The sequence below is a fragment of the Microplitis mediator genome, chromosome 2 (genome assembly GCF_029852145.1).
Source record: "Microplitis mediator isolate UGA2020A chromosome 2, iyMicMedi2.1, whole genome shotgun sequence".
NCBI lineage: Eukaryota > Metazoa > Arthropoda > Insecta > Hymenoptera > Braconidae > Microplitis > Microplitis mediator.
In genome coordinates, this window is record NC_079970.1 from 23,386,986 (window position 1) to 23,400,012 (window position 13,027).

The following is a 13,027-nucleotide window of genomic DNA, read 5'->3' on the forward strand; positions in this document are numbered from 1 at the left end:
TAAAAGAATAAAAGTAAACAGTCCTATAAATTATTTGTCATAACCTTGCTTAGTTGTCTTCATGTTTCATTTCTTTCTATTCAAATAAGCCATTTATTAACTATTAAGAAATATTTATTTGGCTCAAATAAATCTCATTTAATAAATCATTTGTTAACTATTAATAAATCTTATTTGGCTCAAATAAATACTTCTATCAGTATATGTTAAAATATAAAAAAAATTTAAATATATATAAAATATGTACAAAAAATGTATTTTTTTTATATTTTCCTACACGAATTTTTATATATTCTAAGCTATATTTTTAAAACATTTAAAATATATAAAATATACATGAAAATTGGCCAAAAGTTAGCCATTAAAAAATTTACCTTAAGATCGTAACGTTTTTCGCGGAACGAAAATAAGAAAAAAGAAATGAAAAGTAAAAAATCTACTGGATCTAGATTTCGAAAATGTTTCGCACGTCACCCGAAAATGACAGGCCACCCCCAACTATCCCTAAATTCGCCTTTAGACACAAATTTCATGAATTATTTTAATTTTCGTTGCGTGAAAAACGTTTCGATTTTCAGGTACACATTAAAAATACATTTTTTCTTCATATTTATATATCTTTAATTTACTTCTTATATAAATTTATTTCATGAAGAATAACTTAAATTTCTCTATTTCCTTTTATCTCGAAGGAATAAAAAACAATAAAAAGAATATTAATATAAAATAGAATTAAACATGTTGGGTTCATTGAATAAAGCCGTTGTGTTATCGAATCCACGTAAGGTATAATCCGACGATACGCGACGGTGGTGATTAAATTAAATGAATGTAGGATGGGAACATAGAGAGATACTCACCTATCCTGATAATGTCAGGAAGGGCGTTGGTGTGGGTGGCGATAAGTGCCAGTAGAAACCACCTCAGCGCCATTTCCGGTTCTGAGTAGTCAGGTTACAACTGCGCCAGCGCAAGCCAGCGCGAATCCCTTTCTCACACTGTGTACTCACACAACGAGTCGCAGAAGTAGATGATGAGGATGGTGATGAAGAAGAAGAGCCAGCTCCTAGTTCTCGTGCATGCTGGAAAACAAGATAGGACGGTTCTTCATTAAAATGCACAGTAGAAACTCTTGCGTTTGCGTCCACTAAAATTTACTCTTTATGTTATGTATGCTGTATATTATATAAAATATACACAAAACCCACCCGTACATGCTCAAACAACCACATACACTTGACTGAGTACCTTCCGTTGATCCTTTCTCATTTCTCATACTGTTTGCTATTCAATGTATATAAATCTTGTAAGTCCCTATCAAAATTTTAACTATTGTTATTCCACGTCGGTACTTAAATATTTATTGCCATTCATGGCAAATTTGACTTCTAGCTTTCTGACACCCGAGGTTCCAACACGCGCTTAGATACTAAATATTTGAGTTTCTGTCTTATTTTTCTCAGGCAGAGGGGACTCAATATTTAGCCGAATTTCCGTCATTTTTTTTTGATAAAATTATTATTGTGGTAATAAATAAATTGTAAATAATAAAAAGTGACAGTGTTGAATTTATAAAAATTTAAAATAGTTCAGAAATGACTACGGTAGAAAATTTTTGAATTGGAATTATATGGTGACGGTCGCAGAATGGATAGAAACTCGGAACACGGGGAACTATTAAAAGATATAAATTTTTTATTCATCAGAAGCAAAGGAAAATTAATTTTTTATTATGATAAATTTTCAGGCGAGCGCTAGTTTATCGCCTGGAAAAATTATTTGATAGCACGTTAAAAATAAAGTTGTACAACTAGAATTGTACTATAAAATTTAAAGTTTTTTAGCGGGATGAACAAATTTTATGCTTCTAAACAGTTAAATTATAAGTTTTTAAATTTAGCGCTGCATTTTTTGTTTAATTTGAGGCTCTGTTCAGTTAAATCTCCACTGCATCTACATATTTTATGTTAGTGATACTTAATTAGTTTGTGCGGCAACGTTAAATATAAGTTATTGCACTTAAAAAATCACCAGATGCCACTTAATTTAAACCTGCAGTTCTAATGAGAAAATAAAATTTACTTGATTGTCTGACGTTTATTTTCCGTCACGGTAATTTTTATCACTAAATTCAACCCAATGCGATCCTTTTATTCTCTCCGAGTAGTTAATAAAGTTCAAAATATCTCAATCATTCATTCGTTTTATCAATTTTGACAATCAAAATATCGGCATCCAGATTTCAATAATCGCGGCCATAAATTTTATTTTCCTGTCTCTTTATGCGGAATTCATTTCACAGACGCAAGCGTAACAAAAAGCAGTAGTAAGTTGAAAAATAGTAAAAACGAACGATACTTAGTGCAACAAAAAAAAAATTTTAATTAATTAACAGTTCCATTTAATTATTCATACGTGAAGAAACGAATTTTTCATAAAAGTCAGTCATGAATTATTTTATTGACTGAAAAAATTATTCTGCCCTTAATGATCATCAATTCAGAAAATATTAAGCTACCGTATGCAAAATTGCTAACGGAACCTTCTCAATCAAAAGAATCATTCAATCCGTATTCCTGAGCCTTTTTTCCAAAATCACCCATCAGCAAATACACGATTTTCTACAAACGACTTTATCCTCAACTCATGTCCACAAACCCTAACAAAATACTTTTGAAATAATTAAGTGACATTTAAAAACTAAAATGCGCAATTAACTGTAGATGTAATTCGTATTGAAAGTATTTAAATATTTAATCTGAAAAAATATTGTAATCCAAGTTATTAATTATCTAAACACAAAGATAAGGATAAGGACAAAGACAAAGACAAAGGCAAGGCGTACATCAGTGAGATAAATTGTCGAGTGTAAAGAGTAAAAAAAGTTTGAGCTGAATTTAAAAGTTTTAAGACCTCGTGTACACAGCAGGAATAAAATTTTAGTAGGTTGAATCGTGATTTCATTAAATATATAAAGTGAATTTGAAAACTAATTTTCGTAGTTTGACAATTTAAAGGGATCAAAGTACTTTAAATCCGTCTAAAACAATTAATTAAATTACCAGTGGACCCATATGTACATGGAGACGTTGAAAAATAATCACAAACTTGGTATTTACGATCTCGAATTTTTTTAATTCAAACCCAGAGGAGTTTTTCAAAGTCTAATACTCGGTTTTACTTTTATTTTATTTTATTTTTTTTATTTTTTAACGACTATTCACTTTGTCAGAGGTAACGTGCAGACGTACGACAGCACGACGTGTGCAGTATACGAGGTTTACATAAAACGAGAGTTCGGTTTCAACTGTGTAGTGTACGTTATGTAGCATGTAGTTTGTTGCATGTAGATAAGAGGGATGGATGTGGGAGTTAAAACGTATGCGAGAAGAATGGCAAAGAAATGTAGTAGCTCGCAGTTAGTAGAGAGTAGGAAGTAGGGAGTTGGAAGGAGGGAACCGGGAGTAGAAGGTAAGAGGTAGGGTAGGGTAGAGGTAAGTTGGTTGGTTAGTCGGCAGATATATGTGTAAAAACAAAACACAAGAGTTTGCTGACGAGCAATTTCACCAAAAGAGTGCATAACTCTACGAGACATGGATATTAACTTCCGCGTTCACTACTGAAAACTTTTTATATTAAGACGTCGAGCGTTCAACAACGTCAGGCTACACTGTACGACAAATTTTTTATATTAATTTTAATTTTTTATGTTCTGTGATAAGTATGAGCACGAGTTATCCATCTTTTGTGCGGCACGTTGAGGACTTTTATTATTTAAGCCGTAAAGGAAATCCTTTGTAAAATTTAGCTTAAGTTCTGCTCCTTAATAGTTTGTTTATAATATTCAAAGTCGTGATAGCAAAAGAAAAGGGACTTTGGACAGGAATTTTATGGACCATGAATAATTTAGCTGGAATTTTGTTTTCTGAAGATTTTTGAAAATTTTACTACTGTGATAAGACTAATAATGGAGTCACACAAATTTTTTGTAGAAGAATTATTGTAATTTATTATTGCACTTAGAACTTATGGAGTTTTTGATGGAAGTACTTCAGAGAATCGTTAAATGTCAGGTTGTAGATTATTTAGATAGCAGATAATTTTGTTTTATATTTATTTGATGCTAATTCTAGTTGGAGGGGCTGACGAACCAATTGTGAGACGGAAGAAGACTTAAGGTTGCATGACTAATGATAAGGATAAATTCACGGAGGGAAAACTTATGAAAAGGAATCTCGAGGATTTGGAAGATTAATTTTGTATTAGCGATTCTAACAAGATTTACTTTCGTAGTAAAGAATTATTTTGAGCCTAAATTTTCTGATTTGAATAATTAATTTAAAGTTGACTTTAAAAATTTTCTTAAGTATACCCGGAAGTCGAGCTTAAGTAGTTTTGGCCTGTGAAAATTTTGGTAACTTTATAAATATAATTTTTTGAATACAATAAAAAATTCGGAGTGAATTCGGAGTTATTACGGATTTTATTTAAATCCAAATTCACTCTGTCACGGAGTTCTGGAGTTTAAAAAAAAATTACACCGCATATGGAGTAAATGGAGAGTTTGTTTTTTCAGCGGAGTGATTTTTGAGTAAACTAGATTTTATTTAAGTTCACATTCACTCCCTTTCGGAGTGAATTTCCCTCCAAGAGAATTAAATAAATAAACAGTCTTCCTCTCCGTGTTCACTCCGTTAATTTTTCACAGTGTAGTGAATTTAGTTAGTGGATTGAACAACAAAAAACTATTTTTTCCAAGCTTAAATTTCTCAGTGAGTTATGAGTTTGAAATTAGAAAACGCGGCATAGTTTCAAACTGACACTGTAACTGATTTTCCCATTATTTTCCACTTTTTCTTCAGTTTGAATCAAGTAAACGATTGAAAGGAAAAGTCACAATAACTTTTCTTGCATTCATAAAAAATTTTATTCTCATCCCAATATAATACTCGAGTCGAAGTAACTGTATGAAAGTATGTAAAGATAATTAGTAATTTTAGTATTGGAAAAATAATGTACATATTCTGAAAAGATGTTATTCCTCGTAATTTTTTCCACGATGAATAATATGAAAGAAATAAATATTTTTAAAAAATAAGTTCATGCGATACAAGAAATACTTTCAAATTTCCTTGGAGATTTTTATTATTTGTCAAGGTAGTATAAGTTTACAATAGTCAGAAGAAAACAAAGTAATACAACAGCTGTCACCTCATTGTTGCGCCATTGAATTCACTATAAAAATGAAAAACAAGAGAGCAATGGTGTCATGAAATATATATATGTATATATATAGTGATAGAAAGAGAAGAAAACTCCACATCGATATTTGAAAAAAATCTAATGTTAGAAAAGAAAAATAAAAGCAACAAAAAATTTATATCGAAAACAGATCCCCGTTACTTTTGGTAGCTTATATGCTGCACATCTGGAAAAGCGAAGATCACATCGCCTTCGTCTTATTATAACAGATGTCATTGTAAATGTACGTATTCGACTCCAAACTGTCGTTTCACGAATACTTTTCAGACATATGTTCAAAATTAAATAACAATAGATAAGCAACAAAAAAAATGTACCTGAAGATCGGAACAAAAATTAAAAATTTATATAATTTGACTGTTTAAAGGGTAGTTGGGGGTGGCCTCCAATTTTTGGCTGACATACTAGCGCATGTACGAAACATTTTAAAACTCAAGATCCAGTAGCTTTCTTACTTTTCATTTTGTTTTTTGATTTTCGTTTCACGAAAAACGTTCCGAACTTCAGGTACATCAAAAAAAGGCAATTTCGCAATTATTGTAATCATTACAAAAAAATATCCGTATTACCACCGAGTATTTTCGTCATTATTTTCCATGGTTATTAAATTGAGCGAAGCTTAAAAGCTTTAACAAAAAAAAACCGTTTAAATCACAATCAATGTCACATAGGGACGTTAAAATAGGCCATTAAACATTAAAAAGCTTTGGAAAATGAATACGACGAGCAAAGTTAACAATAGATTCATAAATAATGATAATAAATAAAGCTCATAATTCAAAACAACGAAAACATAAATAATAACAAGATTATAGTCCAGAGATTATTACACAGATTTATATTTTTAATTATGATTTTAATCCATTTAAATAAAATTGACATTTTGTTGAAACGATGGATGCATTTTTCAGTTCTATAATTAAGCACTCTGGGGATTTAGATGAAATATTAAATGAATTTAAAAGTGTACCGGTTGTGGATATTCAGATGTATGCCAAAAGGTGAATGGTTTTTAGGAGTGGAGGGAAGGGGAGAAGGATAAAAAGAGAGGAAGATGGCTGTAGATGCTGTAATATGAACAGGAAATCTAGGATGAATAAAGAGCGAGGGATGACAGCTGGTGTGTTCAGCGCCCAGAAAATCCAACAAGATTTTATAGTGCCGAGTTTCCACGGAGATACATCGCTTATACATGAGGTGTGTAGAAAATTAACGACTAAAAGCTCTCCACTATTACACATACATATATATATACATATATATATAATCTCTATCTCTACATTCATGCATATATTACATGATATAGATGTTTATATTTATTATACGGGAAGAAAAGCTTGTATAGCATCATGCAGCATTATTGCATGTTACGAGGTAAATTTTAATATCGTTTACAATGCTCGATAACGACGAGTACAATTGGTATGTCAGCTCAATTATTACCGAACACCTTATGAATTCACAAATAGATAATACTCATGACAATCAATTAATTGCACATTTATTAATTTAATTTATATATATCGTAATTAATTAATATTCCGTTTATGAATTTACAGTGCATATATTTGTATGTATGTACATATACATGATTTTATATTTTCAATTAACGGCTCGATTGTCAATATTGATTTGTAATAAATTATTATTTTAAATCGGTTGTTAAAAAATTAATTTAATTATTTTTACCCAAAACATTCCTCTGAATTATTTTATATGCAAAATAATTGATAACTCTCTGAAAAGTTAAATTTTTTTACAAACAAAATTCCAACTCTTTCGAAATTACGATTTAAATAAATATAAATTTTTTAAATTTACTCTCAGATATTATTCACCCAAACATGAAAACTATTCAACGTAAATTCAGTATCAGTATTAAATAAAAGTGAAATTAATTCAAAATAAAATTTATATGTAGCATATACTTAACAAAGTACCCAAAAGTATTTATTTATCAGTAGAAAATTCCTCTCAGCGCTACCGCGTTTTTTGCATTCACAAAATATATATGAATTGAACTCGATAAATTAAACACAATGGTATGCAAAAAAAAAAAAAAATTAAAATAAAATAATCGCCGGCACATATCCAGTAAAAAATGTACATTGTATATTGTAGATGTAAAAAGATATACACAAAGTGAAAAATAAAAATAGCTGGAATAATTCACTAAAGTTTCTAACCCAGAACGGCAACAAAAGTTTTTTTAAAATTTTTGGTAAAGCGCCAAATTAGTGGGGTTTGGAAGTTCGCCCATTAATATATTCTTGAACGCGGATTACTTGACGCTACTAACAAAATACTGACCATTACAAGCTTTCAAGACAAACTTTTATATCAAACTTGTATAATATCTCAAAGTTACCGTCTATAATAATAATTAAATACCCTCTCCATGTCCATGTGGATGCTCATAAATTTATATTTTATTTAATAGAATAATTAACTTGACACGAAACTGCATTATTTTGTCAGCAATAAAAATAATATACCTCTGCCCGGAAATTTATATAAAAACATAAAACAAAGTTTAACTTTCAGAGTTAAGAAAAATCATGACTAGACATTTATATCAGCCTTATTACTCGGAAAAACATATGTATATACATATACATCTATGTGTATAAACAGTTAGAAAATATAGTCAGAAAGATAGTAGTCAAGAATGTTTTTCTACTTTGCAATAAACTCTTACTCACAAGCTAGATTCACTCACGTGTACTTAATTTCAAGCGTGTTTCTCTAAAATGTGACCTGTACTACTGGATAGTATGGAGCTGTATAGAATAGTGTACGCAATCTTAGAAAAGCCGCGTCTGCTTGCACACAACCTCCAATGTGCATTTACGATAAATCACAAGAAACGACTTTGTAAGCTGCTTCCTACGAAAATCCACTATTATTTTTTTTACTCACTCATTTTCTTGCTCTTCCTCTTGTTCTCATTCTCATTCTCATTCTTATTCTCCTTTTTCTTCTTTTTCTCATTGTCTATATACCCCTTTACTTATATATTCTTTAGCCTACTCAATCTCATTCCAATTTCGCTTCCCTTGTTCCCTTGCTATTCTCATCTACTCCAGTTACACTCGACTTTTATAAACACTATATTACCCGACGGACTGTTTTATTATTTTTTAGAAAGATATATTTTCCAATTTCCGAAGGACACTGCCGAGCCAAATCTCGCCGCGAAATCTCCGACTTTTATTCCTTCCGCTTTATTCTGCAGAAGTGTATCTAGAATCGCTCTTTCCCATGCCTATAGTCACATAATAGAATCAAGACTTGCATCCCCACGTGCTACTGCAAGATCACTTGGGAACGTTTATCTCCGAAACCGCTGGAGACAGATATAATCGATCTTTATTGCCCTGTTATTCATACGGAACAAGAAACCTCGTATATTACCGTGCATTTTATCTCGAAATGCTCTATGAAATTTACCTCATATTTCATGTGACAAATCTACTATCATCTACCTACAATTATATATATATAGGTATTCCTCCATCACTATAATTAAACGATTATTTAAATTATTCATTACCAATTATAATTTCAAATCATCTTTATTAATGGTGACAATTTTTTGGTAATTAACTTTGACTGGGAACTGAATCGTCGACCTTTTGAATCCTACAGCAAATTTACTCTTCAATATTTATAGTAGTCAACTCTCTCTTGTGATTATGCTCAAATTTAATTAGACTTTTAATTAAATTGATTCACATTCCATAGTTGTGAATACAAGAGATAAAATTAGGACCCAAAAATCAACTCATTAATTTTTAGTTTTCATATTGTCAAATTTTATCAAAAAATCATTTTTTGAAACTGCGGCATTTTGCCTGGAGAAAAAAAATGAATGCACGGAAAAAAACGAATTTCGTCCTGATAACAAAAGACGGGATAACAAAAGATTTTGTTATAATGACAAACATGATTAGCTTACGGTAACAAATAAATTTGTGTCGTAATTGAGAAGACGATTTGTTATGAGAATACATGATGTTTATTATAATAATATCGTCGTATTTTAAAGCCGGCATTTGCTACCCTGAGTAATCTTAGCTTATGATTACAAAAATTTTTGTCAATGTTACAAATCCATTCTGTTATTTTAACAAATCAGTTTTTTTAGTGGAACACAACAGTTTTGTTACAGTTACAAACCATTGCTTGGCCCAACAAATATTAAGGCAGAATTTTGTTTCCGTAAGCTATCTTATCTTGTGGTCACAAAAAAATTCTTTCCATGTGCACAGAAAAACCAGATATCTTGAGTCAAGAAAATATTTGTGAAGAAAAACGTTTTCGGGAACCAAGTCAAGATTTTCTTGAGCCAAGAGAATTCGTCTTGGTTGGAGAAGATTTCTACTTTATCTGAGAAAATTTAGGTCTCCAAAAAAATTTTCTTGAATTAAGAATATTTACCTTCAGTCGAGAATTTTTTTTTTGTGTGTGGCAACTCACAATTCGTCTTATCTCTTAATTGCAACAACTTTTAGTTATTCAGAGGAAAATTCAAAAATTTTATTAAAAAAAACTGCGACCGGGATTCGAACCGTCAACCTTTTGATTGATGAACTAAATTTACTCATCAATATCGATGGCAGTAAACTAACATACGATATCGCTTTTGAATCAAATTAGACATGTAATGAAATTTGTTTACACTTGCGGTGTACATAGATCGTATGTTTCGTATCAAGTTACGTATCAGCAAAGCACAGAACTATCTAATTACACAGCAGCGAATGAACTTGAGCATATTACATATAATTACCGCTATTATTGTAATCCCATACAAAATACTTCAAGTAATTTAAATGTCATTAACCAACAGTTATTAGAATATAATTAAATTTGGATAATTATAATTTAAATTTCATTAAAAAATTTTTTAAATTAAAAGTCTTTGACCAAAATTCGGACCCAGAGCTTTGGGATTAATAATTACGAAGGGAAATTAATCTGCCATAATTATTTGAATCGGTCGAATCAAAGTAAACATCCGTTCATTATTCGATGCTCAAATTAAATATGAAATTAGTTTAATTTGAATGCATATAATAAATGTCGATGTTCTGAACGTGCGATATTAAATTACATGTCAACAAAACGTGAAACTATCTAATTACATATCGGGTGATAAACTCAAACATGTTGAATCGAACGATCAATATCATTGAAAGCACTTGATACGAGACTCAATTAAATTTCCTACATTTGCTCTGTAGACAGGGAGATTCACTAGATTTCAATATACCCATTGTGTCAACAATCTAATCAATATCCAATAACATCTCACGGTTATTGTTTATCAAAATTATGCGGGTGATCCGTTTTCTCTATTAAAACGACCGAACTTTAATAAACCGCTTTATTATTACTATTATAATTATTATTCAATGTTTATTAAATACATAATTATACTTGATCAGCGTTATTGCAAATGCAAAAGACGAATAAATGAATAATTATACCCGCAAGAAATCCAGCTGTGGCAGAAAAACAAAAAAGACAAAATTTCGAGACAATAAAATATTCATAGACTATTTCGCAAATTGGATAAAAGCAATGTTGTATACGGTGGAAATAATCCGAGCTTTTTTATTTGTAACCAGTTTTCAGCGGTTAATCTGTGTCCTGGGATGAGAAGAAGAGAGACCCGGTGGGGCGCGGGGGAGGGTCGAGGGAGCAAAGAACAAAAAAATTGCCATCCGGTCTCTCATCGAATCTAACAACGGTTTATTCTGTGGCTGTTACATGAAATAAATTCACACTCACGGTACACATTCAGCTCACCTCGTTCCAGATCTATCCACAAAAATCCCCTTCGCAAGTTCCCTTTTTCTCCACATATACATATTTATGTATTCGCGCATGTAACTTGCCACCTCATCTCGGGTGGTCGTGTGCGCGCCGACCCGATAATTTATGTCACCGTGCAGCGCGTTACCGGCCAGGGAACATCCGGTAACTCTGCTCCTATTTTTTTTTCTTTTTTTCTTTTATATACTTTTTCACAACTTTTTTTATTGCCAACGAGTTCTCGGTGGAACTGCAGTCCCAGTGACGCTGCTGCATTCCCAAACGATTTAGTTTTCTTTGTAGAGACAACTCGGCACGACTATTTGCTCTTTCCACCATTTTATATCGGACAAATTCTCATTTCATTATTTTTTAAATAAACGAAAATTTTTCTTTAAAAAGTTACCGACCGATGATCTGGTCTTTGATATTTAATTTTTTAGTCTGACATTTTTCCATTAATAACTTATTTTTTAGCGTTTGATTTTAAATTACACTGACGTTGGAAATAAAGTTTTGGGTGAAAGCTCGGGTGAGAAAAGTACGAGAATGAGGGTGAGTTCGATAAAAGTACTAGCGGAAAAATTTCGTATATTTTTAACGATAGTTGCTTCCGGATAATCGGAAAGAGTCAGAGCTGAACTCAACGGTGTATTGGAGTGCTGGTTAAATGTGGAAAAGAGAAATGGCTCGAGAGAGAGTACAGAGGGCGGAGATATCGTTTTCACAGTTGGAAAGTAACACCGCAACCACGGACACTCGTGCCAGCATCAGAACAAACACCAGAAATCTAGGACATGGAGCTATATAGCTTTACTGGAACGTTTAATGGCGTATGTCTGTATCTATATATATATATATATATATATATATATATATATATATATATATATATATATATATGTAGAAACGAATCTGGTGAAGGCTTTTAGCGCCCCAGTGGCGTTAGTGCGTTTCCCGAGGGATTGATGCCAGAATATAATAAGAAAGCTCGTACTTTTTAAACGCTAAATTCGTCAATCTTTTATATATATATATATTTATTTTTATATTTTTAAAACTCTACCTGACGTTTAACATTTATGTATCATAGACGTCTAATTTAAAAGGATTTTCAGTGCTCTGAATCGTATTGTAGAGAAAAAAATGTGAAAATAAAGGTTTTTAAAAAGAATAATGCATAAAAATATACGAATTGTATATTATAATAGACGCTCGTAATTTTGTTCAAACAATTGTACAGAATTTTTTATTACGAAAAATAATGATACTGCTGTATTACAATTTTATTTTACGCTCTACTTACATTCGTAAGGATTTATGCACTAAAAATAATAACGAAAAAAAAAAATAAACAAAGGAGTTGTAAAAAAATTTATTTAAATTTCGTAAGTTGACTCACTTTAGATTCTAACGGATTAAGTTACAGTAGACGTCGCTGTCAGTGACGATAATACCAATAAGACGCATTAATCTCTTCTTACATTAATTCAATATATATATGTATATATATGTACTGGCGTATTGGAGATTATGTATAAACTTAACACAAGAAAGCACTTATACTCAGCGATGATGTCGTCATTGAAACATAAATACGTTTAAATGCAATCATCATTTCATGAATATTTATCATCGGATTTCACCAAAACTAATTCGACTTTACTCGATATATATCTGTATTTATATAACTATACATCGGAAGCACTCACGAAATCCACAGCATTATATTGCCGCTGATGGCCTCTACTCGCTCTCCAATGGATTAAATTACAGGGATACATGTACATACATATATATATATATATATATATATATATAGTCTATAAGGCAAAGTTCACTAATGATTCAACTCTATCATTAAATACAACTCATAACTCATATATCACTTAAAATATATTCACAAATAAATTAATAACTTTGTGGCCATCAACTCAAATTAATG

General features: G+C 31.1%; 1 protein-coding gene across 7 annotated transcripts in view; it reads right to left on the reverse strand.

Moving 5' to 3' along the window:
• The window catches only part of LOC130664020 (glutamate receptor ionotropic, kainate 2), a 184,172-nt gene that overhangs the window by 64,510 nt on the left and 106,635 nt on the right, over positions 1–13,027 (reverse strand). For all 7 annotated transcript variants that reach the window (XR_008989285.1, XM_057463663.1, XM_057463664.1 and 4 more), the window contains one exon: positions 861–1,082. Coding sequence is in view for 6 of the 7 variants with exons in the window: in XM_057463663.1 (XP_057319646.1) it covers positions 861–933 (73 nt within the window). In the remaining variant the exon portion in view is untranslated. The remainder of the gene's footprint in view (positions 1–860; positions 1,083–13,027) is intronic.